Here is a 27,070-nt window from a genome sequence, read left to right on the forward strand (position 1 = left end):
TCCGAGGGGCAGACGGGATGCCAGGTGGGCGCCAACAGTGTGGCCCCCCGCTCTCTGCTCCTTGAAGCAACACGTGCTGATCCCAGCCTCAGCCAGGCTCAGTCCCTGGCACTGGGGACATGGCGGCACATAAAACTAATCGGAAGCTCAGTCCTGGGGACAAATAGTCAAATATGGTGTGCCTGAGAGGGTGGGGCCCGGGGGCTGAATCAGCAAGGGGAGGAGTGTGAAGGCCTGGAAGGACAGGTGACATGAAGATGGAGGGTGAGGCAGGGACAGAGTCCCGTCCCTAAGCTGCATAGACCCACCCAGTCCTCCCCCAAACCTCTTCCTTCCCTTCCTCCACCCCCAACCCCAAAAATTCATCTGTGGCTTTGCCAGGGGCGCCCCGGGGAAGGCCAGCTTTCTCGTATGTTGCACCAGGCCGCAGGCAGAGCTGAACGAGTAAATTGAAGGCCCAGACAGGGGCGGCTTTCAGGAAGGGCTGTCACCGGCTGTGAATCCTGGCAGCCCTTTTGTTTTCCAGCACAGGCATGTTTTCTGACTTTTTATGAAAGGAGAGTACACGGGGGAGGGTGGGGGCCCCGCTCTGTCCCAGAAGAGGCACCCGTCAGTGCCCATCCTGTTTGCCTGAGACCCCACTCCATGGCATGCTGGCTATGTGTCTGCCCCAACAGGCCTCAGTTTCCCCTCCTGCACAGAGCTGGTGAATGCTGTGATGGCAGGGGGCTCCGGGAGGGGAGCCTACTGCCCAGGCCCGGCGGCCAGGTCGAGGAGGGTGTCCTACAGGGCAGGGACAGCTATATGCAGGCATGGGCTTGGTCCTGGGTTGTCTTGGCCTTGGTGTTCCCGTCTGTAAAAGGGGTGATGGTGGCCTGGGGTTGGTACAACCCGCCTGGAGGCTGTAGGGGAAGGTGTCCCAGGACCCCTCAGTGTCAGGGATCGGGGATCCCTCAGGGACAGGCAGAGCTACAGACCCCTCAGGCTGGCTCTCTGCAGTTTGTCAAACCCCCACCCCTTCGGACCTGGATCCTGAGAGCCCCTGGTAGATGGAAGTGTCTTGTCCTGGGGGCCAGAAACCCCCACCTGTGCCTGGGCTGCCCCAGCCAGCCTCCTCCCCCCAGCCCATGGGGCCTCTCAAGTCTAGTTCCCCCGCATCTCCCACTACCCAATGGGAGTGTCACCCCCACACAGAAGTACCTACTGTGTGTGCATAGGAGCTAGGAATGAATGTAGGCAAAGGTGGACATGGCCTGGCCCAGCAGATGGCTTGGCAGGAGACAGCATTCATTTCTTCCACACAGAAGAGCTGGGAGGTTGTATGGCCTCACGAGCCAGGACTACAAAGGTGGCAGCTCGTGAGGAAAGGGCAGCAGAAGGGCAAAGGCCTGGGTGGGGTCAGAGCTGAGTGCCTTTGAGGATCTGAAACAGGTCTTGAGTGAGAGAGCAGGAGCAAGGCCCATTAGGCTGCAGGGAGAGGGTAGTGGACCTGAAGTACGCCACCTCTGCCCTCCATGTTGTGGCCTCCTGCCCTCAGACAACTGGGAAGCACGTCTCATGGGAGGGCCACCTCCCTGACCTTGGGTCTGGAGTTCTCAGAGCCAGGTCGCTGCAGCCAAAGGTTTACCCACCCACCACCCACTCAGCCCCTCCTGAGCCGGGTCACCTGCCCACGGGAAAGGACGCTCCCAGGAATGCTTCTCTGAGGAGATCTGTTAACCAGATTCGGCGGGCCCACGGAGAGCCAGGCCCTCACATCCCAGCTGCCCAGAAACTGGCCGAGATAACAGGGCAAGAGGACGGCAGGGCTAGTACCTAGTGCCTAGTACCCCAGGCAGCCTTGCAGGAAACACTAGTGGGAAAGTGCCTGCCCCAAACTGCTGGCGAGGAGGTTCCTATCCTGGGTGCTGCTTCTGGATGTGTGGCCTTGGAAGGGTCACTTGCCTTCTCGGAGCCTCGGTTTCTCATCTGAGCGATGGAGAGGACAACAGACCAACCTCGTGGACCCAAGAGGATTGATGAGGCAGTGCCAGACGAGGGAGCACCCAGGACATCTGCGACCCCCAGGACAGGGGCTCCGATAGGAGCAGGATCACCCACTCCAGCCTGCAGACTAGGGCCTGGGGAAAGGCCCACCCCACTGCCAGGGAACACCCACCCCCTCCTCAAATCTTAGCAAGACCCCAGCCCCAGCCCCAGCCCAGAAGACGAGAGGAGGATTACTGGGCGGCTGCTGCATCCCAGCGCCCCACCGCCAGGAGTCCAGCCAGGGCCCGAGCACGTGTGGAGCCCAGGGCAGTCCCCAGGGCCTCCCCTCTCCCCAGGACTCTCCCAAAGTGGGGATTCCAGCCACTCAGGATTCTTCTGCAGGACTCGGACCCAGATTGTCCCAGGGGATGACAAGAGGTAACAGAAGAGTAGACAGAGCTTGGAAGTGGCGAGAGCTAGGCACCAGCCCCAGCCCACCACACAAGAGCCACATGACCTTGAGCTTGTCCCCTATACTCCATGCCTTAGTTTCCTGATCTGTATGCTGGGGCTGAGTGCCTGCGTCCAGGGAGTGTGGCTCCTGAACCCAGCATGCAGCGGGTGCCTCATTGGACTAATTGCCTGGGAATGCCTCGCGTGGCACAGTCAGCACTCAATAAGTGCCCATTCCCACCCACTGGCTGTCTCCTGCAGGCCCTTCCTTCAGTGGATTGGTCCCTCAACTCAACAGAACCCTGAGAGTCGAGGACCCCTCCCCCACCCAGCTTCCCTGCTAACCCGCATGCTACTAATTCTTTCATCCTTAGGAAGTGAAATTATAATCACTTTTAATTGAAAAATGAGGCTGATAGGATTCCAAACCTGACGGGAGAGTAATTAAAGCAGCCACCGGCCTCCGAGAAAGCTCATTAATCTTGTCACTCAGGACACAGCTCATTAAACCCCACCTCCCCGCCAAGCACAGGAAGGAGGCCCCAAGTGACCTCTACTCAGGTCCCTATTTCTCATGCGGAGGGCTCGCTTGGGCCAAGACAAGCTCGATTTCCAAAAGCCAGAGCAGGCAGCCTCCTTTTCCAGGGGCCTCGAGCACGTAGAGGGAGCCCTACAGCTTCCACCCAGTTCATCTACCCTGTTTCCCCGAAAATAAGACCTAGCCGGACAATCAGCTTTAATACATGTTTTGGAGCAAGAATTAGTATAAGACCCCGTCTTATTTTACTGTAAGACCAGGTCTTATCTAACATAATATAAGACCAGGTCTTATATTAATTTTTGCTCCAAAAGACTCATTAGAGCTGATTGTTCAGCTAGGTCTTATTTTCGGGGAAACACGGTACTGCCCACAGCCTCAGCTTCCTTGCCTGTGAAATGGGTCTGATGCCACCCCCTACCCCAGGGTAGCTGGGAGGTGAGAAGACTGGCCTAAGGCGACTTATCCCAAGGCCTAGAGTAGTCAGAACCACACCTGGCCCAGCCTCCCGGCCCCAGGAAGGCCCACAGAGCACACAGCGAGACCCCATACGTGGGTCCCCAGCCCCCCATTGCAGTCTCCCTGCCTCTCCCTCCTCTTACCTGGATCCAATCTCTGTGCAGAACAGTGTTTCTCACAATGTCATACATTGGGGTCACAGGGTGGCAGCACGAACGATTCCCAAGGCCCACTCTGGGCCCCGGACTCTGCCGCCAGGTGCTGGTCCACAGCATGGCCTAGGCAGCAAATGTCTGGAAACCACTCACTTACCTGAGGGTAGTGGGAGCAAGAGGAGCACTAAACGAGCCACTACAGATGGACCCCCCCCCCCCAAGATCGTGACAAAGCACCTGGGACTTCATGTTGAACAGTTAAAGTAATGGGAAGTAAGTTTGACTTTTGTGAACTGTCGAGTGTTGATGGGTTATTTGGGGGAAGAGATAGTGACAGTCTTTCCCACAAAATCAGCATCATCACATGAAGCCTGGAACATTATTCACCCTCCAGGAGTTTTCCCAGTGTGACCTAGAGCCAGGGGGGACCAGGCCCAGCTGAGGCTGGGGTGTGCTGAGCTTCCTGCCCCCCTCCTAGGGTCCTCAGGGTGGGGGTGGGGGTTCGTTACAGAAGACAGAGGGTCAGGCTCCCAGAAGGACCATCTGCTCTGGGCAGAGTACAAGGCTCTGAGTCTGAAGGAGGTGGCATTGGCCCTGGACCAGAGAAGGAGGGAAAGGAGGCCCATCCTGGGGAGGGAACAGTGGGTGCAGGGGCCTGAGGCAGGAGCGTCCCTGGCGTGCAGCAACATGGACGGTGGCAGAGGGTGCTGGGAGGGGAGGGCAGACAGCAGTGGGACAGGCGGATCCAGGCAGCATCATGTAGACCTCTCAGACATGTGGGTGCCTGAACCAGGAGCTCGGGGACAAAGGCACAGGGTTTCCCACAGCCCCTCTGACGGCACCGAGGGCTCCTGCCTGGGTCCCCGGCATCTTGACTTCACGTAGGACTCCACCCTTCTCTTTCTTTCAAGTCTCCGATCTCACTCCTTGGCCCTTCCCTACTCAGCCTGTATGGGACAATGTGGTCATTGCAATCTTGCAGGTGAGGGCACCGAGGACCCTAGACAGCTGGTCCCTCCCACCCTGGTGCCAGGGTTTCAGAGAGTGCCAGTCAGCGCAGACATCGGGGACTAGGCTGGGATTCCCGCCTTTGATTCCTGGCAGCCCTCTTCATGGCAGGTAGTCAGCTGGGCCGGCAAGCGCATTCCAGATCCAGGGCCATCGGCTTGTACCCGACGAGGCTGCTGCCGTCCAGGAGCTGAGGCTCGGGGAAAGGCTTCTTGGGCAGAGCTGGATGTGGGTAGCCAGCTCCCATCTTCTCCTGCATCCAGCCAGCCCCCAAACCATTCTGCATCCCCAGCCAGCACCATCCTGTCAAACAGTCGGACCCTGCCGGTCCCTGCTTGAAGTTCCAGGGCTCCCACCACACTCAGAATAAGGTCCTGCTCTGCACTTGTATCTAGAATGAAGGTGTTTGGTGTCCTGGTGGGGTTGCAGGACTTATTCTAGGAGGGGCTTGGACAGGGCTCGAGCTGGCCATCAGGCACTGATGGAGGCACCAGTCACCTTCTGGAGAGTTGACACGTAAAGTCTAGGAAATGAAGAGCTACTGTCAGCAGTGTGTCACGCACCCCCAAATACTGGTCCCTGAGGAACAAAAGGACAGAGGAAGGTGGTTAGTGCTGCAGCAGCCCTTGGTGGTTCGGTGGGCATGGAGCCTGTCTTTAAGCGTATTCTCCTTCCACCCACCAGCGCCTCCCTGTCATTTTCGAAGACATCATTTTCTCCCCACGTGCTCCTCTTATCTCCCTCCTGTTAAAGGATCTCAAATATGCACCCGATAAGGCGGGACAAACACCCGCTTCCCGGCCCCTTCCAACGCCAGCCTCCACTTTCCCCCAAAGTAATTAAGATAAATGCAGCTGATAATTTGCGCAGTATTCTTAAACGTACCCTCGGGCCATATCTCAGATATAATTTTACCTGCAGCGTTTTATCTGCGGCTTGGGTAACAGATAGTTTTTAAGCAAAGCGGCAGCGTTTGAAGAAAAAGGAAAGGGGGATATTTGTGAAATAAATGTCAGCATGAGCCATACCACAGCCTCTTAGAGCAAAGACAGCTAACTGGGAACCCCAGGTGCTGTTCTGGGCCACTCCACTCTGCTCAGCTCCCCCACAACTTGGGACACGTCCGGCTGCCTGGCCGGCTAGGAAAGGAACTCAGATGGGTTGGGAGCACCAAGAGAGCGGTGCCAGCTCTACAACGGTATTTTCATGGGGCGGTGGGCATGGCTATGCTCGTCACGCTTCTCCCAGCCACGCTTGTCCAAGTTCCAGGATGACCTGGAAACAGAGACCCCTGCCCAGCAGAGTTGGCAGACAGGGCACCTGGCTTCACCCACCATGCCCATTGGGAGTGGGCCGGTAGCTGGAGGGACCAGGCCAAGTCTCACACTAGTCTTGGTGCAGGCTCAGGGCAGCTGGGTGGCCAGGTCAGTGCCCAGGGAGGCAGCCCAGGTGACTTGCGAGGCTGGGCAGCCGGAAGCAGAGCAGGGATCAATAATCACGGACTGCGCTGGCCCCAGGCACGGCAGGGGCCCCCCAGAGGCCCAGGAGGGCAACCTGGTTTGGGCAGCAGGGTCAAGTCACCATGTGCCCTTGGACAAGCCCAAGTCTGCTCTGAGTCTCAGTTTGCCTCGCTGTCCTGAGGTCAGGCTAGAGGCCTGCTGCCTATCCCAGCTGGCTCTGCCCCAAGGCACATAGAGCTTGCCTCTTATTTGGTATCTAGGACAGGGAGCAGAGCCCTGGGAGTGGGTGTGGATGTGGGCTACGCGCATGTTCACAGCATCCCAGACCATGTGTGGCCTCCCATAATCCGCCAGTAAAACCCGAACTGGCCCATCCCCTTGCCATCCCATCTTCCCAGGCTGGAGTCCCCCCCCGACCTGTGCTGGAGAGCCCCTCACCCAAGGCCCAACCATGCATGGCTGAGGGTCACCTCCTTACGGAGGCCCTGTGCTTAGAGATCAGTGATTACTGGTGGAAGCGCTGCCTCACGAACAAATACCTCTCAGGTGGACACAACACGCAGCAGGGAGGGCTTCTCGAAAGAGGTAGACTGGAAAGGAGCCTGGAAGACAATGACCACATTCAGAGCAAACATCAGCCAGGGGCTGACTATAGCTGGGTGCGTGAATGATTCAGGTGTGTTGTCCCCTTTAATCTTCCTCAACAACCCTTTGAGGGCAGGACTTTGATCATCCCCATTTTCCTGGCGAGGAAACTGCTCTGAGACACTAGGTTGGCCCCAGTCCCACAGCCAGGTAGTGCCAGAGCCAGGATTCCAGCCCAGGCCCACATGGTCTGACCCTGGAAGTGAGTAGAAATCAGGAAGACTGGAAAGAAGGGAGGAGGCGTCCTAGGCAGGGGGATCTCCGGAGGAAGAGCCACGTAGGTGGGTCAGAAGGGAGAGGGAAGCCCAGCTCTGGGACAGAGAAGCCATAGCTGAAACAAGGCAGGTTGAAAGAGAAGGTGAGGGAAGGGGGTCAGGAGCAGCGGCAAGGGGCCAGGGGTCATGGGGTGCGAGCACAGGGAGGGCAGGGGTCCAGGACTGCCCTCACCAGGAGCTGCTGCCCACACCCCAGGCCAGAGCCAGCCAGCTTGACCGTAGTCTTGAGTTACCTGGAGCACTGGGGCCAGGCCTGTTAGGATTGGGGCCAGGTAGTGTTTCTGAGGAAAAGGAGATGCCTGCACTCCTGGGGTTCCCTGGGGCAGCCCCGGATCTGGAGGATTGGATCTCCCAACTTCAAAGGGGCCCCAGATGCTGAAACCCACACCAACGCACACCAAGGGGCTTTGCCAAGAGTCTGGGCGGGGGTGGGAACCCGAGACCTAGGGCACACGCTGCCCGGAGCCTGCCCCGTGATCTGAGCACCGAAGACTGGTCCTCGAGCCCCTGGTGGGGCAGCTGGCATCAAGAGCCCTGGGGTACTCCAGGCAAAACGTTAGGCCCAGAGTCCTGGGGCTGGGGAAAGAGGGTGATGGGGTGGCTGAGCTCTGCCCGCAGGCTGAGCGTGTGGGGGCAGGGCACCTCAGGGATGGCAAGGGGCCACACTGAGGCAGGACCAAGGTTCAAAGGTACAGAGCCACTCTGTCCAGCATGGGGCATGTGTGGTCCTGAGCAGGCTTGCTTCACCTCCCTGTGTGCTTCACTACATGCTGTGTAACTTGGATAAGTCAGACCACCTCTCTGAGCCTTGGTTTCCTCATCTATCTGTTAACTTTTCATATAAGCTCCATGTGGCAGAGGCCAGGAAGTAGTCACTCACCACTGTATGCCAGTGCCTATTGCAGCACCTGACACCAGTTGCAGCTCTGTGAGCAAATAAATGAATGAGTTGGAAGGTATAGTGAAAGCTCTTCCACCGAGTCACCAGCGGCCCCGGTGGCCGTCCGCTCTCCAGGCCTCAGTCTGCCCACCTCTGCCGCCGGGAGAGGCCGCACTGTGATGCCAGGACTGACATTAAAGCCTGGGGTTCTCTACTTTGTCAGGATGAATGCAAGTCGGTGCAATCCCATAGGGTTATACTAATAGATTCGTTGTCTGTTGCTATGTGACAAATAGCAGCTTAAAACAACACCATTATTCTCTCCGTCTCTGTGTGTCAGGAATTTGGGCACCTCAGCTGGGTGGTCTGGCTCAGGGCCTCTCAGAGTTTACAGCGGGAAGGTCAACAGGGGCTGCTGCCTCATCTGAAGGCTCAACTGGGGCTGGGAGAGCCTCTTCCAAGGTGGCTCCTCACACAGCTATGGGCAGGAAGCCTGTTCCTTCCAATGTGGACCCTCCACAGGGCTGCTTCCGTGTCCTTACAACATGGCTCCTCTGAGGGAGCGATCCTCAGACGGAGAGCGAGGTGGAAGCCACAGTGCCCTTTATGACCTAATTTCTAAAGTCCGACAACCTTTCTTCCACCATACTCCACGCATGAGCAACAAGTCACCAGCCCACGTTCAAGGGGAAGGAACTGGACCCAACCTTCTCAAAGGAGGAGGATCAAAGAATTTGTGGCCAAATTTTAAAACCATCCCAGGCATTAATTTGCCAATCTCTCTCCAAATCACAAATGCATTTGCCTTTTGACCCCACTATCTCTTCTTAGAGTTGACCATGAGGGGTCTCACTGGCATGGATTCGTGGCCCTACTGTTTGTAAGGCTCAATATAGACAACCGAGAATATTCTGTAGCTGTGTGTGGTGGAAAGATGCACAGGCAGCCAGACAGGAATCTCTATGGAATGCTGTGGAATTATCTCCAAAATACATTGTTAAATGTAAAAAAGGTGTGGAACAGTGAGTGCAGTAGACTATCTTTTGTTGAAGACAGGAGGAAAATGGGAATGTTTATTCATATTTGCTGGTATTTGCTTCAAGAAATTCTAGAAGGAAACACAAGAAGTTCCCGAGTGCTTACACAGCAGGACAGGGGAAGAGGGTGGAAGGGCCAGGGTTCAGGGTGAGACTTCTCACTGCAGACCTTTGAATATTGTCTTGAGTTTGGGAGCCTCACGAATGTGTAGTCTATGCACACATAAGAACTTAATGAAAGGAAATGGAAAATAATCATCAAACCTGGGACGAAGGCAGCTAGCTGACCCCCAACTCTGCAGGGCCCCCGGCCGGACTGAGTTCCCTGATGGCCTCACCATCTCCTTGCGGCCCCATGGTGGCGTCCTGGCACCCAGGGGCCCTGCTGGCTCTGCATGGCATTGGGGGGCCTCACCCGGGAGCTGCTCCCTCTGCCTGACTCCTCCCGGGGCTCTCGGACCCCAGCCAAGCACCACATGGATTCTGACACACTTTCCGTTTTCCTTGCAGCCAAGAAATCCTCATTCCTCAGGAAGCTGTGCGGCGACTCAGCTGAGGGCCCGACTCCCCAGGTACGTAGAAGAGGACAGCTGGCCTGGAGGCTGGCAGGCTGCCACCCAGCCGGAGATGCCCTCTTCCCAGCCTCCCCACCCGCCCCACCCTGGCTCCGTCTCCTTCCGTCTCCCCACTCTGGCGGTAATTGGGGCTGCCAGCTGCCTCCCTTAAGAGACTGTCTCCCCAATCCAGCTGTCAGACGCTGACACGTGGCTTCTAACCGCAGTCTAGAGCCAGAGTGAGAAGGACATTCAGGATGGCAGCTTGTCACCTGATGTTCTCCAGGGGCCAGCAAGTCGGGCCTCCTCTGATCAGACCCCTCCTTTCCTGAGAGGCCTGGGGCACAGGTGTTTCAAACCAACAAATTAGCATCTTCTTCCTGTTTTCAGACCCCGCCCAGCCTTCCCTGAAGCCCCTTTTTTATCCTCTGCTCACTACCTCTCCTTTGTAGCAATGAGCAAATCCAGGCTCCGAGGGGTGATGGTACTTACAGTGTTAACAGGGAAGCTATGTTGGTTCCCACCAGCCTCTCTGCTAAACGCTTTGAGAAGAGGTGATTCACTGATTTCGCCCTTGCCATGAGCCTTTAAGATAGGTCCCAGCGTTATTCTTACGTCACGGATGGAGAAGCCAAGGCTGATTAAGGCTAGGAGAGGTACCTGGGGCTCGCACCCAGCATGGGTGGGGAGTTCAGACCCAGGGCCCCACCCCAGCCACTCATCCCTTTCAGAGGCGGCTGAGAGCCTGGACCTTCAGGGCTCACTGTCTGACGGCTACTCTGGCCTCACCTGCCACCCCCTAAAAAGACTCGGGAAGCTGCCCAGGGCCCAGGCCCCCGCTCTCGGCAGCCTGCTCAGGGGTGGGTGAAGGATGCCCTTCAAGGCCAGGAGGGCCTGGGAGGTCAGCGGCCCATGGCACCTCCGTACGCCTGACCGCAGGGATCTCACCGCCTGTTGCAATTGGAGCCCTGGGCCCCAATCGGTCTAGAAGTTGGCCTAGGTCCTGCCCCCTTAGGCTAATCTGAGAAGTTCAGGAGGGGAGGTCCCACAGGCCAGAACCCCATGCACTCCTACCCCAGCGCCCAACACGGTCAGAGCCAGCTCTTGGCCTGACTCACTGGATCACTGCCCTGAAGCTGGGGGAAGAGCTCTGCCTGTGAGGCATCCCCGGAGCCAGCAGAAGGGGGCCCCCCAGGAGACTCCCTGGCCTGGGTCCGAGTGCACAGAGAAGCAGGCCATCCTTGCCCAAGCTGCTGGCTGCGGCCTGGCTGCCCACTTACTTGGGGTCCCACCTGCCCACCCTCCCAAGTCCTCACTGTCCTGCAGGAACTGGCCCGGTTCCCAGCAAGCCCTTCCTTGGGCACAGAACTCTTTCTCCAAGTTTCCCCAAACAGCCCTGCACCTGCCTATTCTCACAGTTCCCACCCCTGAATGCCCTCTCTGTCCTTGTGCCCCAAGGCTAGAACCGGTGCCACCTCCTCCAGGAAGCCTCCTCAGGAGCCCGACTGAACCCCCCAGGCCCTCGGTTAAATTCCACCCAGCATGCAGTAGGTGTTCAATTAATGCCACTCCATGCCCCCCATGCCCAGCTTCCATGGGCCTTCCAGGAACTCTGAGCCAGAGTCGAGTCTCAGAAGCCGCAGTCTGTGGACCCTGAGCGCAGGGCAGACAGACGCCCAGAAGCACTTGTGTGAGTGTGAACAAGGTGTCAGCCCACAGTGGCCTTCCCACCAAAAGCAGCTGGTTCTGGCGGCTGGAAACAAAAGGGCCTGGTCTGTCCCCCTTCCACGGGGCAGATGGGGAAGCAGCCCAGAAATGGAGAGTGCCCCACCAGCGACCAGGCAGCCAGCCCACCGGCTAGACAACCAAGCAGCCTGGCCACAGCTGGTGACCTCAGCCCTTAAAAAGTCAACAAGGCAGGTTCCCAGGTCTCAGCTCGAAAAATCTCTGCTCAGAAGTAGCATGAGTCACTGCTACTCACAGCTAGTGACCAAATGGAGCCATGTGGCCAAGCCTGATGGCAGCGGGACGAACTGAAACAATCCTTCCACAGGGACAGCAGAATCTTAGTAATGGGATCTACTACCTGGAACCCCACGAGGGAGGCTTCTGGGCAGAGCTTGGGGCTGCCTGGAGGCTGCAAGGGCCCCTGAGAACAGATGGGGCCGTTGGGTCAGAGGCTTCTGCTCCTCCTCAAAATTAAAAGCCCACGCAGGATGGCCCAGGTGGCCCCACCAGAGGTGTGGCTGCAGCCTGGAGTGCTGACAGACTCGACTCCCATCTGGCTTTTCGCAGTGCCCCTGGAGAAGCAGCTCCGAAAACCCAGTGCACAGATGGGGACACTGAGGTCGGGGAGGTGCTGGCATTCCAGGAGGGAGTGCCCCTGCGTGCTGGGTACCATGCCAGGTCACAGGATGTTGAACATCAGGATGACCCAGTGAGGGAGGCGCCATTACCGTCCCTATTTCAAGGATGTGGAAACTGACCTTGCGAGTGTCTAATGTGCGCCAGACTCCAGGCCATGGGGAAGGGGCAGTAAATAAACCGCAGACTCCCCAGTCAGGAGCCCCAGGCTCAGGCAGAACAGGAATCGTCAGGAAACCACACAAACAGCAGATGCTCCACAAGAGACCTGGTGTGCAACTTGGACACAGCGACTCGTGTCATGTCTCAGCAGCCCTATGAGGGGGGCTCTCTTGGGGTCCCCATTTTCCAGGCCCAGGGAAGCTGAAGGACTAGTCCCAGTTCCCACTGAGGGTCAGTGGCTGAGCCAGGACTTGCACCAAGCAGTTTGAAGTCCAGCAGGGGAGACAGCATTGCACAGGCTCTGCCCTATCTAGTGCAGGGGGCTTCGTGAGGGGTCCAGGCTGCTGCTGTCCCCACACTGGGCACAGCCTGGCCGTGATCAGATATCCAGACCTTGTGTGACACAATTGGAGGAGGCCCCTCCTGGGGAACCCCAGTGCCCTCCACTAGCTGTTAGGCTGTGGGAAAGGTACTTACCTCCCCATAGCTCTAATGGTTCTGACCTCCAGAGTCTCTGTGAGGACAAGAGAAGTGATGAATGGAAAGCACTCAGCTTCCTGGCCCCCAGCCAAGTGCTCAGAAAGCGCTCATACTTCTATTACTGCTATCATTTATTCATTCAACAAACTTCACCCACAAGCCGTTGCCTAAAGGTCTTCCCGTCTTGAGATGAAAAGGGGAGCAGAGGACTGGCTGCAGGCAATGGGGCCCAGAGGAGGGGGTGAGGCCTCTGCTTAGGAGGGGAGGGTCCCCCAGGCTGCTGGGGTGCAGGAGGATCCATGGGGCTAGCCAGAGAGAAAGGGGGCAGTGTGGCATCCTCTGCTGGCTGATACTGGAACCACACCAACCTAAGAGAGGGAAACTTGTGCCCCAAATCAGGCAGAGCACCCCTCATCAGTGGGTACGATCCCTGGGCAGGTTTCCAAACGCAGGGAAGGAGCACCAGTGGTGCCTGGTGCTGCCTAGAATTACAGATGCAGGCCCCACCCCAGGGAGCTGACCAGTGGGTCCCCAGAGCAGGTGGCTTGAGCCTATACTACGCCAGCCAGCTACAAGACCCCTACAGGACCAGGTTTCAGCCTCAGGCCAGACTCAGGTGTGCACAATCTCACCCCTTATTTCCTAGTTTGGCTTCGGCTGTGAGGCCCCTCCTCTTGATAGGTGAAGGCACGCCCTCTGCCCTGCCTGCGCTGCCCCCTGACCCTGCCTGGGCTGTAGCTCAGGCCACACAGATGGCTGCCAGGTGCCTGTCATCCCTGCCATGGGGCCTCTTCAGATCTGGGAGCTTTCTGCTCATGGCCTTGCTGGCCCAAAGCAGGGCTGCTCTGAGGTACTGTGTTTCCCTGAAAATAAGACCTAGCTGGACCATCAGCTCTAATGCGTCTTTTGAAGCAAAAATTAATATAAGACCCAGTATTATATTATATTATATTCCCAGTCTTATATTATAGTAAAATAAGACCAGGTCTTATATATATTAATTTTTGCTCCAAAATATGCATTAGAGCTGATGGTCCAGCTAGGTCTTGTTTTCAGGGAAACACAGTAGCCAGAGGTCTTCTGAGACCCTCAGACCCCAAACAGCACTCTTTTTTTCTCTTTCTCCCTCTTTTGCTTTCCCCCCACTTCTTGCTCAATCTGACAGGAACCCTTTTCTTCTCTTGTCTCTCAAAGTGCCATTAGAGCTGAGCCCCTTCCCCTAAAGGTGGGGGCTTTTGTGCCAGCTCTTTCCGATCCCATGGAGGCTGTCATGGCCTCCACGGGAGCCAGGGAGCCTCCACAGCTCTCAGCTCACTTCCGTCCTTTCCTTGCAGGCTCCACTCAGGACTATGAGAGCAGGCTTCTCGAGGGCCCCCCAAGGGGCAAGGATGGCTGCCCAGCCCACTCCCTGCGGACCCCTTCGGACAACCACATCCTCCTAGCGCCCAGACAGAGGGGCCATGCCTGGGGAGCAGCCCCGCGGAGCGCTACCCCCAGCAATGACCGGAGGCCTGCAGCCCTGCCAAACGGCCAGTGGCATGGCCAGTGGCACGGCTACCCAGCCCCCCAGCGAGGATGGTGCCCCGGCCAGCAGGACCACCAAGGCCACAAGGGAGGTGGGCAGCGGGGCCCAGGCCGTGGAGCCCCCTGATACCCAGCCTCAGCAGGCTAGGGAGGTGGAGCCCCAGGCCCCAGTCCCGAGAACCCAGCCCTTGATCAACCCCCACGGAAAAGGCTGCAGCCCTCGGGCCCCACCAGGGAGGAGCCACACACAAGCTCCAACACGGCACACAGGCAGGGCCGATGACAGCCCCCAGCAGCTCTACAGCCTGAGCATCGTGGGCTCAAGAGCCAGACCACCCCTGGATGCGACCCCTGAGGGCCTACAGTGTGAGGCCACCCAGCCCCCAGAGGCAGAGGCCCCACCTGCCCCAGAAGAGCTCAGCTTCCAAAGGTGCTTCCAGGAGACCCCCTCCAGCTTTACCTCCACCAATTATACCTCACCGAGCGCCACCCCTGGGCCCCCACCCCTCAGGGCCCCTCAGAGCAATGACGCCAGCCCTGGCAGGCCAGCCTCTTACTCGGAATTCCAGGCCATCGGGGCCGATGCCTGGCCGCCCACTGCTGAGAACAACTTCCCAGGTGCTAGTTTTGGGGTGCCCCCCACAGAGCCGGAGCCTTTTCCAGAAGGTGGCAGCCCCAGGGTGGCCTCCCTCCAGTTCCCCTTCCCAGCGCTGCACAGGGCTGGCCCAAAATCCTTCCCAGAGGACTCAGCTGAGCCTGAGTACTCCGAGAGGGCACTAGTGTTTGCTTTCCACCAGCCTCGGGGAGCGTGGCCGGAGGAGGCAGTGGGCATGGGTACAGCCTACCCCCTGCCTGCCCGGCCTGCTGCCCCACCGCCACCCTGCTACCCCAGCCAGCCCAGGGCCCTTGATCCCCCCAATGACCTTGGCCATGCTCTCCCCTCCCCTGGTGCTGCTCGCCCAGTCCCCAGCCCCTTCTCGGAGAGCACAGCCACCTTCCCAGACAGTTTGCACAAGAGCCTGACCAAAGCCCTCCCTGAGAGACCACCTTCTGCCCACAATGAGCTGGGGAGCCCCAGGGGGCCCCCAAACTCTCTGCCGCAGAGGCACTTTTCTGGGCAGGTGTATGGAAGCCCCAGAGCCAGCAGGGTGGGCACCAGCCCTGGGTCTCTGGACACAGAGCTGGCTACCCCAGGGCCCCCGCCCACCAGACTGCCCCAGCTGTGGGATCCCGCCACAGCCCCTTACCCCACACCTTCTCTGGGACCCCCCGCCACCCCCAGGAGTACATTCTTTGAAGGCCAGCTCAGCCCAGGACAGCGTCTTGGCCTCCGCCAGAGTCCCCCACTGCCCTGGCCCCAGGTGCTCCCAGCCACCAGGCCCAGTCCCCATCCAGTGGAGATGCTGAGCCGGCTGCCTTTCCCCCCAGGGGCCCCAGAGTGGCAGGGGGGCAGCCAGGGAAACCTGGGTGCTGCCAGCAAGAATCAAGGGCCAGGGGAGAAGCTGGCGGTGCTAAGAGACAGCCCAGGCCAGCATAGTGGCAGCTCCCCAGGGCTATTCACCTACAGTGGGCTGCAGGACTCCGGAGCCCAGGCCCTGTTCTTTGGGGTGGCCCAGCCCCAGGTCTCACCCCAAGGGACCCCTGGTCTGCCCCCACCCAGACTGGTGGGAGCCTCTCCCACTGAGTCCCCACTGCCCTCGCCTGCCACCAACACAGCTGGCAGCAGCACCTGCTCATCACTGTCACCACTATCTAGCAGCCCAGCCAACCCCAGCTCAGAGGAGAGCCAGCTCCCTGGCCCACTCGGGCCTTCTGCTTTCTTCCATCCCCCCACTCATCCCCAGGAGACCAGCAGCCCCTTCCCGTCCCCCAAGCCCTCACGCACTCTCCCCATGCACTACCAGCCAGAGCCAGTCAAGGCCTTCCCTTTCCCCAGCGAGGGACTGGGGGCTGAGGGAGCCTTCAAATGCCTAGAGGAAGCCCCGTTCCCCAGCACAGGTCCTGAGGTGGGCAGCAGGGGGCTGGAGGGCTTCCCCCCAGAGCCGCCCCCCTACTCTGCCCACCACTTCCCCCTCAGCAGCGCCAGCCTGGACCAGCTAGACGTTCTGCTAACCTGCAAGCAGTGTGACCGCAACTACAGCAGCCTGGCTGCCTTTCTGGAGCACCGGCAGTTTTGCAGCCTGCTCCTGGCCAGGACCAAGGAGGGCCACCGGCAGCCCTCGGGGCTCCCCACTCCCCCTGCCACCCTCTCTGTGCTGGCTGCTCCCAAAGCACCAGCCAGCGGGAACCCAAGCCTGCTCAGCCACACCAAGATGGTCCCTTTCCTGCTAGGAGGGGACGTCCGGGTGGACAGCAAAGATGACCCCCTGAGGACGAGTTTCCTGTCTGGCCTGGCTGCTGCCCCCTTCCCACTCCCGGCCTCAGACCTGGACCTGGAGGATGACGCCAAGCTGGACAGCCTCATCACGGAGGCGCTCAACGGCCTGGAGTACCAGTCAGACAACCCTGAGATCGACAGCAGCTTCATTGATGTCTTCGCCGACGAGGAACCTTCTGGCCCCAGAGGTCCCAGTGCTGGGCAGCCCCCCAAGACCAGGGTGGGGGCCACACCAGAGAACAAAGCCCACCTCCCGCTCCCAGCTGTGGCTGCCCCGCTGGAACCCCAGGCCACTCACTCTGGAGACGGGAGCTTCCCAGCCTGCAACAGGCCCAAAACCCGCTCCCTGGGCCCAGTGTCTGTGGAGGCAGATGGGGTCAGCCTGGCCAACCAGCAGAGGAGAGGGAAGCAGTTTAAGTTTTTCCGGAAAGAGCTGGACACAGGCAACACCGCCAAGAGGTCGGGCAGGAGAACCAGAGCCCCCTGCCTACGGCCCAGGAGGAAGGGCGACAGGGCTGAGCCAGCCCCACCACACCCCCAGGACCTCAGGCCCCAGGGCCCCAAGAGCCACACAGATCCTGGTGGCCAGGCCCTCCCGGTGGAGACCAGGAGCTCTAAGCGCCTCCGACTGTCCCCCGGGAAGGATTCCAGAAGGAGGAAGGCGCGGGGTGGCACCTGGAGCAAGGAGCTCATCCACAAGATTGTGCAACAGAAGAACCAGCTGCACAGGCGGCAGGTGCAGCGCGGCCAGGGCGGGCACGGCTCCCAGGCAGCCCAGAAGGCCGAGCCCAGCACCCTGGATGGTGGACTCCAGGAGTACGACTACGCCTCGGAGTCCGAGGAGGAGGACGGCTTGCAGCCACGGGGCTCCCGCTTCAGAGGCCAGCCCCACCACAGCTGCCGGAGGTGGCACCGGGGTGAGAAGAGGAAGGAAGTGGACTTGACCCCAGGTCCCAGAGAGGATCGAGAGCAGCAGAAATCCAGGAAGGTCGTGAGGCAGGAAACCACAAAGCCAGGCAGGCCTTGTCCAGGCCCCAGTGAGAGCCCAGAGGTGCAGGGCCCACTGCAAAGCCCTGAGGCCAGGGCAGGCCCTCAGGAAAGAGGCCCCAAGCTTCTCCTGCAGGTTCTCACCAAGACCCCAGAGGAAAACCGTCCATCACTAGACTTCTCCCAAGAGACCAAGAACCCTGAAATTGCTGAAGAGTTTCCCCCTGATACCACAAAGCTTCTCAGAGACGTTTCCAGCTCTCCTCTGGCCACCTGTGTGGAAGGAAATCCCTGTCCCTCAGCCTCAGAGCAACCACAGCCGGGCAGAGAGGACACCATGGTGCCCCATAGGAGGTCACCAGCACCAGGTGCAGGCAGTCTACTGGGTGTCTCCCGGTGCACCGAAGCCCCCATCTCTCATGACACAGAGAACCCCCCTGCCTACATGCCAGGACAATTGCTGCTGCCTGTCACTGACACCACCACTGCCTACCCCGAGCCCAGCATCCTGTTTCTAAAGACCCCTAATCTTGGCTGTGACCCTGCTCTTTTTAATGGAGACTCCGTGGTTCCAGCTACCAAAAAGGGGCCCCAGCCCTACAGCAGCCCCCCGAGCGAATTACTCCTTGGACCCAAAGACCTGGCTGGCTGTTTCCGCGAAGACCTGTACTCCAAGCCCTTAGCTCCAGACACTGCGCCAGCCAGCAGTATGCACCTTCACCGGGATGGTGTGGACGCCAGTTCCCTCAAGCCAAAACCTCCCAAGAATCCACCCTACACAGTTGACACAGACTCTGGAAAAGCCAAATCGCCACTGACCTTGGAATCCACGCCCCTCCTCTCGGGGCTGCCCAGAGAAGGCTTCCACCCACCGGTCTACAGCAGCCTATCTGGAAATGGGAACACCCACCCGTCATCGGCATGCACCGAACCTCCCCCAAGGAAACCCCAGCTGGACCCACCGTACCCCTCATTTCTCCCTGAGAAGGGCTGGCCCCTGATGGAGGAAGTATCCCCGATGCTGTCCAGCCATCTGGGCCATTTTCCTGATCTCTCAGGGGGAAAGAAGTGTCCTCGTGAAGGGACAGTGGCAGCCAGCTCTTCCCCTTTGCCCGGCAAGGTTAGCGAATGTAACGTCGCTTTTATGAGCAACCTGTCTGAGGATGAATTAGAGATCAAAAGATTGGTCACCGAATTAGAAAGTCAGCTGCAAAGTAAAGGGGTGCATGAGGCGTCAGGAGAGCTGCGCAGAACTGAGCAGGCAGGCAGGATGTGCTCAGGCACGGGTACCCCCCTGCCGGTCCACCAGGCCGCCTTGCCCGGCAAGGACACATTCCCTGTAGCCGACTTCACTGGTCTTGGCAAATTGAGTCCACACCAGGAAGGGGCAGAAACAGCCATGGCCACCACAGAGGGGACTCTGGGGAGCCCCCGGGAGGAGTGGCCCTCATTCCCCCCGGGAGAAGCTGCCCCTTTCCCCAGCACCCACAAAGACCGGGTTTCTGGGGCTCCTTTCAGCCCCACTGGGGCCAGCCTCAGTTTCCAGTCAGTGCAGAATGCCAGAGTCTCCAGGACAGCGCTCTCCGAGGCAGAAGAGGGCTGTAGGGTACGCTCAGAAGCCTGTATGCCCCACCCTGGAGAGCCACACACGCTCCTGTCGGAAAGGGGGAGTTTAGCAAAGTGCGGCTCAAACTGTGAGCCTTTACTTTCTAAAAATAACAGGGCCACCAGACTCCGTCCCAGCGAAGACGTCCTGCTGCTCGTTCCCTGCACACAGAGAGGAGGGCTGTTCCCAGAATCCCCCAAGTCACAGGGGCCCTGCCGAGATGCCCCCAAGCTGAAAGTGCACGACAGCCCTGCTGCCCATCTGGCACCTGACTTGGCATGTCGGGGCGCTGGGGTTCTGCATCTGGGTGCCCCTCCACCTTCTGGTACCAGTCATACGGATGCTCCCAAGGGATATTGTGTAAGCAGCACAGGCGGGCCTCTCCACCCTGCGGCGGGGGGCCTTGTCTCTGAAGGCAACAAGGAGTTTGTGCCAGCGGGAGCCTCCCCAAGTCCTGCTTGCATGCCTGATGCCAGTCCTGGCAAGAGGCCCCAAAGCCCAGCCACGAGCCCCCTACGTCAGCTCCAGCTCCTGGTGGCCAGAGCATCTGAGAGCGAAGATGACACCCGGGACTTACAGGGGCCCCCGCCTGCTGACACCCAGAGCCCTCACCAGAGCGACCCCTCAGATCTGGAAAGGGACAGCATGGAAGATGAGAACGTGGCCTGCAGCCCCGCCAAAGGCTCTGATAGGGTTGTGCAGATGACAGCTGTCCCTGCAATGGCCAGATATCAGCTGGGGCCAGAGGCAGATGGACAGGCTCAGAAGCTCAAAGGCCCGGGCAAAGCCAGCCAGCTGCATCCAGATAACTGGGGGACCTTGGGGGGACCGGATGACCTCGCCACAGTCAATACCGACTCTAAAAGCACACTAGCCAGCCCAGCCATGGCTGCAGACCAGCTAGGGGGGCAGCTCCAGGAAAGCGGGGCAGCCTTGGGCCCTCAGAACGAGGCACGGGCCACCCCAAGCCCCACTGCCTCTGATGCAGAATCTTTGGTCCCGGCCTTGGCAGCAGGCCACTCCCAGAATGGGCCCGAGGACTGCACTCCAGAAGAGGCGACCTGCTCAGGGCTTAAGAAGCACGTGCTGCTCATTGGGGAAAGCTCGGAAGCCCCCATGAGGGCCTTAGCTGGCTATGCCCCCTTGCCCACTTCTGTAGTCACCCCTGTTCCCTGCAGCCTTGAGCACCTGCTCCAGGAAGACCCTCCCACGGTGCCTTCAGGTGAGCTGAGGGGGCTACTCCCAGCTTCATCCTGCGGAGACCCTATCAGCCCAAAGCATCTGCCAGCCTGTCCCTCTGCCTGGACAACTTCGAAAAGGGCTGATTGCATCCCAGCTCCCAAAGATGCTGGGGCTGGTGGGGCCCTGGCAGCCCCCTCACCTTTAAGGACAAACCCCCGTGGCCTCAAGGAAATCCTGGCTTGCCATCCCGTCCTGGGGGAATGCAGCCTCCTGGAAGACCCTCCCTCGGGCCAGCCGGGCTGTATCAATGTCTTCACTCCCGCGCATGTTGGGGACCGCCCTGAAGGCTGCATGTCACGAACCCTAGAGGGCTCCAGAAAAGAGAGGCCAAGGGGATATCCTGCCTGGGATGACCGTCCTCCCCCAGTGAGGGCCATCTCCCCAAGAGTGACCATCAAGGCTGCTGCCCTACCCGGCATTCCCACCACAGATGGCATGGGGGCAGTCATAGGCCCCGGGGCTGAGTGGCCAGACGCTCACTGCAGGGGAGCCCGGCCACACACCAGCCCTGACAGGACACCCAAGGGCCCGTCCTCAGAAAGCCCAGGAAACAGGGAAGGCCAGAGCATCACCACTATGCCCTCTGACCTTTCCCACCAGGGGACCTCAGGGCGAGAGCCCCAGGCCTGCTGGGAAGATGAGATGGGGGCCAGCTCCCAAGGCCATGAGGACTTGGAGACCCCTGGCATTACAAAGGCCTCCGAAGCTGGCACTAGGGGCCCAACAGTCACCTGCCCTTATGAAGAGCTCCACCCAGGCAGAGCTGCATCTCTGAACAGCACGGCCAGCAACTCCAGACCCAATTCCCCCCAGAGCCTCAGAAATGTCCCCCACCAGATGCCCCAGGGGGACCCTCTCTGTCCCCAGGACCCCAGACAGAAGCCTCGTGGCGTTACAAAGAGGCCCGTATCCACTGAGAATGGCCACTGGAAGGACCGAGGCCCTAGCGGGTGGCCTGTGACCTGCGAGATCTGCTCGGCCACCTTCCGCTCCAGGCCAGGTTTAAACCGACACAGAGCCAGGAAGCATGGGCTGCACAGAGGGGCCACCTCCCAGCTAAGTGCCCTCACCCGGCCCGCTCCCCAGCCTGGGGAGATAGCAACCAAGATGTGCCACCCTCCTGGAAAGAAAAACCGCAGGGCGCCTAGGAAAGAGAAACCAAAGCAAGGACTGAGTGGTCCCAGCCACGCTACTGGGTCACCTCCCGCCCAGGGTTCCACGGCTCCTGAGGACATCCCAGGTCCTGAGATGTCCAAGGGGCTTAGGCTCAACATTCTGGGAACATCATGCTATCCCCCGAGCCAGGAACCACACCCTCCAGGCCTGGTCAAGCAAGGGGTGAATTTGAGGCCTGCAGAGCCCAGGAAACGGGACAGGCTGGAGAGGGACAAGCCCCATCCCAAAGGGGCAGAGAGAGGAGGAGGCCAGAGGCGGGGCAGAGCGCCTGCGGACGTCCCCAGCGAGTCAGAGGGAAAATCAAATAAGAAAGTGAGAAAGCCAAGAGCAAGAAGGTTCCGGGAGGAGAGAGGTCCTCGAGTCTCTCCTGATGTGATTTCAGATAGAAGCCACTGGAATCCATCAACTGCGATTGCCAATTACCCGGCCCCTCCAAGCCGCTGCCTCTCACCAGAGGCAGAGCGGGAGACCAGGGTCACGCAGCCGCCTCTCCTCGCGGCCACAGACGTGGAGGAGACACCCTCACAGAAGTCACCTGGGAACTGGGTGGCCCATCCAGGGAGAATGGAGGGGGCACCTTCTGGGGAAGGACCAGAGGGGCAGAAGTCAGCCTTGGCAAGGGGTGGCCAGGGACCCAGAGAGACCAGGACATCAGGTATCTACAGAGAGCCATCACAGGCAGCTAGGAGTAAGCCTGCAGGGGACAGCACAGCAGCGGATGGCGGGTCAGGGCACAATGTTGGGGAGGCGCACCAGGCCCTGTCGGGACCCCCAGGCCCTCCCGAGACTCGTGGTTCTGAAGCAGCAGGCACCATCAGCACTTGCCTCCGGGCCCCCCTGAACAACCCAGAAGACGGGATCCAGGAGCGTGAGGGCATCGCACCTGAAGCGCCCAGCCTAGAAGTCAGGGACCCTCACGCCTTGTTTGATGACGAAGCTTCCTTCTCCCAGCTCTTTCCTCTGAGCAACCGCTTAACCCGGAAGAAGAACCCCCGAGTCTATGGGAAGCGCTGTAAAAAGCCAAAACCCCTGCCACCACCAGAACCCAGTGGCGACTTCCAGGGCAGTGCCAGTCTGCCCTCCGCCCACCTGCCCACAGACCTCAGTGACTCGGGCTCCCTCTGCCTGTCCCATGAGGACCCATGGGGTGACGAGGCCACAGGCCTGCCCGAGTCCTTCCTGCTGGAGGGCTTTCTTAGCAGCAAGGTGCCTGGCATTGACCCCTGGGCCCCTGGCCCCAACCTCTGGGCCCTGGAGCCTGACCCGGAGGCAGGCTATGCAGCGCAGGGGCCCTCTGACGGCACAGAGGACCACACATCAGAGAACATCCCCGAGCTACACATGGTCCCCGCAGCCTGGCGAGGCCTGGAGCTGCGGGCTTCCCCCAATGAGACTGCCTCTTCTCTCGGAGATGTGAGCCCCGAGCCCCCCAACCTGGAGCGAGAACACTATGACTGTGGGCTCCCGGGGAACGCCATGGATCTGGAGAGGCTCAGTGCCAAACTGGAGATGCAAGATCTGTGCTTCCTGGGACGCTGCGAAGACCCTATGGGTCTGCCTGGCATGAGCTTCTTAGACTTCAAGGCCCCAGAAAACTCTCAGGGGCCACAGAGCAAAAGGACCGAGGAGGCAGCCGGGGCCGGAAGGGCCCCAGGCAGAGACCGCCAAGCCAAGGCTGGGAGGGTACCCTACAAGTGCAGGGTGTGCTTCCAGCGCTTCCACGGCCTGGGTGAGCTGGACCTCCACAAGCTGGCCCACAGCCCATCACCACCCCCTACCTGCTACATGTGTGTGGAGCGCAGGTTTGGCTCTCGTGAGCTGCTGCGGGAGCACCTGCAGGAGAAGCACGTGCAGGGCCGGGCGGGGCTGTGGTCCTGTGGTATGTGCCTGAGGGAGGTGGCTGATGTCTGGATGTACAACGAGCACCTGCGGGAGCACGCCCTTCGGTTCGCCCGCAAGGGGCCGGTGCGGAGGTCCCTGGGGGACCCGCCTGGATGCTGGGAGGGGGACAGCACTGTCACACACTTCCTGAGCAGCATCATGGGTCAGGCGTCCAAACCCCACAGGGGCAAGCGTTCAGCTGGTCAGGCAAATGGGGGCCCCGCAGAGAGGGAGAGGGCAAAACCCAAGGCTCGTGCCAACAACTCAAACCTGGATGGCTCCTTAATGACAGACAGCGCCTTGGCCAACAGCAGCCCCTCCACCTGCGAAAACCCCACTCCGCCCAGCAGCTCTACCACTTTCCCCGACTCCACCAAGACATGCCCCAGCCTGTCCCCTGACCCCTGCTCCAACCGCGAGACCCTCCTCCATGCCATCCCCGTACACCAGGACTGCAAGGACCCTTCCCGCGACTGCCACCACTGCGGGAAACGGTTCCCCAAGCCCTTCAAGCTGCAGCGCCACCTGGCGGTGCATAGTCCACAGCGCGTCTTTCTGTGCCCCCAGTGCCCCCGGGTCTACCCTGAGCCCCGTGAGCTGCGCGCACACCTGGCCAGGGAGCACGAGGTTCGGGAGGAGCTGGAGCTGCAGCACACCCCACTATATGCCTGTGAGCTCTGCGCCAATGTCACGCACATCAGCAAGAGGTCTTTCGTCTGCAGCTCCTGCAACTACACATTCACCAAGAAGGAGCAGTTCGACCGACACATGGACAAACACCTTAGGAGGGGGCAGCAGCCCTTCACATTCCGTGGGGTACGGAGACCGGGCACCCCTGGGCAGAAGGCCCCTGCCCGAGAGGGCACACTGCCCAACAAACGGCGCAGGGTGACCACACCCACCAGCACCCCTGGGCTGGTCATGGACTGGCCTCTGTCCCTAGGCAGCGGCCCCGCCCTGAATGAGGCAGCCCTCCCAGCCCTGCTCCAGCCCTGCCCAGAGGCGGCTCCCGGCAGCATCAAGGGTCAGCCCAGGACCCCAGAGAGGCCCGTAGACTCTGTGGGCCACCTGGTCAGGGGGGACGATCGGCCCTCTGACCCCCAGGAGCTCCTGCTCCCATCTCTGTCTCCTTTTCCAGCAGCCTCAGCGGATTGTAAAGATGGCCACAAGCCAGACCAAGCCCCAAAGAGCCCCACAGATGAGGCTTCCCCGGGCAGCCCAGTGCCTCTTCTCCAACAGGCTCTCCCGCTGGAGGAGTCTCTGCCCCGGCTGGGGGCCAGAGGCCAAGCCATAGAGGAACAGAGGGCTGCTGGCCCGTTCTCAGGGAAAAACAGGACCCCGAGTACCCCGGGCAAATGTGCCCCCGACCATTGCCCAGAAGCCCCTTCCTTGCTCCGGAAGGAGAAGCAGGTGTCCACATGCCAGATGATGCCTGAGGGGAGTATAGAGGGCCCCTCCCACAAGGGTAGTGCCACCAAGCATGGGGGCTGCCGGAGTTTTTCAAAGGACAGGCCAGCCTTATCTACCCCCAGCAAAGTGCCCAAGTTCCCAGTGCAATCGAAGAAGGCCATGGCCAGCCCAACACCTGGAGAGCCAGCCTGTGGCACCGAGGACAAGCAGAAGCCCACAACCCTCAAAGCCAAGCTGGGTCCCAGCTCCCAGGGCAATGGAGGCCCACGGCACAGCAGCAAGATGGCAGGCGGTAGCCAGCCCCAACCAGCCAGTGGGCAGCTCCAAAGTGAGACAGCCACCACCCCAGCCAAACCCAACTGTCCAGGCCAGACTCCCGTCCCAGACAAGCCTCCTACTCGAGCCCCGGCCAAGGGCCACCCCAAGGCACCAAGGGAAGCTGGTGACCAGGGACCCCAAGGGAACCTGGGCCCCAGGGAGAATGGAGATGGCAAAGAGAAGAAGAGAAAGGGCCGGGCCCTGGGGCCAACCAGGAGAGAAAGTGGAACCTTGGGTAGAGCCCCTGTGGTCCCTGACAAACCCCCCCGGGCTCCCCGAAAGCAGGCTACTCCCAGCCGTGTGCTCCCCGCCAAGCCTAGGCCCAGTAGCCAGAACAGCACGACGCTGCCCCAGCCCTCGGAACAGCGGAAGGGGGAGCCTGGCCACCCGCATCGGGACTTCAGACACAGCAAGGATGGGCTGAGCAAGGCCTTCCCCCAGGCGAGACCCCTGCACAGGCCCCCCAAGAGGGCCAGAGCTGTCCACGGTGCTGAACCTGCCAACCCCCGCACCTGCTGGACAGCCGAATCCCAGAGCGACCTCCTCAGCCAGCTCTTCGGACAGAGACTAACCAGCTTCAAGATCCCTTTAAAAAAGGATCCTTCTGAATAATTTATAGGAGTGAGCGAGTGCATGGGAGAAGGGCTGGGGTACGAACGCAACACGTGAGGGACTCCTATCTACACTTTGTGAGCTTCAGTACCCCGAGATAGTTCACTTGGTGGCCACATCTTAATCTACCTGGCTTCCCATGCAGATGCTCAGACTTTGGTGTTAGAGGTGAGGCTCTAATGCTTTTGGCAAGGTCCAGGGGTGGATAGACAACAATCCCTTTCTAGCTGAAAGGTGACGGTGAGGGGCGGGCCAGCTGCAGCCTCTTTGAGATCCTGCAGCTGTTTTCTCAGTAACAAGAACTTGAAGAAAGAGCAGCTCACACCCCGCACCCGGTGTACCCCCACTGTGGATGCACAGTACACCACAGAACCCCCTTCTTTGAAGGTTTGCACAGGTGTCCTCCCCTCCATGTCATCTAGCAGGGAAGTACATTGAGGTGGCCGCGGTCGGTCAGATAGTGGCAGACTCCTCTTCGTCTTGTTGCTGCTGTAGCTGGAATTCCAAAGTTGCTTTACAGATCAAATGGGGGTGGTGCAGCACTCTGCCTAGAAGAGTGTTTCGTGAGCTACCTGGCCCCCGGAGCATAACCGGCCTTCTCTGAGCACACATCGTGATGGCCAGTGTCTGTGCCACCAACAGAAGCACTGCTCTGCAGTGCATCCTGAACCCGGAGGGCCACGTTCCCATCCGAACAGGGAGAAAGCCGCTCATCAGCCAGTTCCCACGGGTCCCCCCTTCCCATTCCCCAGAGCCCCCACCTCAACCAAGCCTCTGCGGTTGCCTTTCTAGAGCCTTCCTCCTACACGGAGCTCTTGGTTGCAAGTATCAGCAATTTAGCTCTGAAGTTTCTGGTGCTATTTTCATGTTGTAATGTGAATACAGGCTTCCTTGATTTTTTACCTGGGGGATTGGTTGGGGAGACAGGGTGGGTAGGCGCAATGGGGGCTGCACGGAAGGCCCACAGGCACCAGCTGCCCCGAGAAGTCTTTCACTGGCTCCCCGGTGCCAGCAGGCTCCAGGCCCAGGGTTGCAGTCAGAGCAGCCGGCTGGGACACTCAGGGCCGGGGGTGGCGCTGCTGGCATCTTATGCACTGACGTGAGCCAAGGGTTGGTACACGTCCATTTTACAGAATCATGTCTTTGAAGGGGGTAGGAGGGTGGGAGAAGCTTCCTTCTGTTCTTGGGTGTCTAAGGTTCATGGTTTGTTTCCTTCTGTTTTTTTGGTTTGTTATTTTTTTTTTCATTTTTCCTTGGGTGCAATGTGTATGTTAAAAGTTTTTATTTTGGTATTTCGAAAGAGACCAAATCTCCTTTCTGGAAAGTGTCGTGTGCCACTCAGAATGCCTCTTTCGTGCTGATAAATAAAACATGGGGGAACTCTGAGGCTATACTGTACGAATCACAGCAAATTCATCCTGTAAAATATATTCCCACTATTTTCACAGAAAGACTCTGCTGTATGGTGTCTGTCCTCCCTTCCATCCCTACTGCCTACC

General features: G+C 59.6%; 1 protein-coding gene across 1 annotated transcript in view; it reads left to right on the forward strand.

Annotated features, from left to right (window-relative positions):
• The window catches only part of ZNF469 (zinc finger protein 469), a 50,297-nt gene extending 23,295 nt beyond the window's left edge, over nucleotides 1-27,002 (forward strand). The window contains exons 2-3 of the mRNA XM_033129163.1: nucleotides 9,389-9,450; nucleotides 13,773-27,002. Of these exons, the coding sequence (XP_032985054.1) occupies nucleotides 13,899-25,571 (11,673 nt within the window). The 5' untranslated portion in view covers nucleotides 9,389-9,450; nucleotides 13,773-13,898 and the 3' untranslated portion in view covers nucleotides 25,572-27,002. The remainder of the gene's footprint in view (nucleotides 1-9,388; nucleotides 9,451-13,772) is intronic.
• Nucleotides 27,003-27,070: the final 68 nt, after the last annotated feature.

The sequence above is a fragment of the Rhinolophus ferrumequinum genome, chromosome 15 (genome assembly GCF_004115265.2).
Source record: "Rhinolophus ferrumequinum isolate MPI-CBG mRhiFer1 chromosome 15, mRhiFer1_v1.p, whole genome shotgun sequence".
NCBI classification, from domain to species: Eukaryota; Metazoa; Chordata; class Mammalia; order Chiroptera; family Rhinolophidae; genus Rhinolophus; species Rhinolophus ferrumequinum.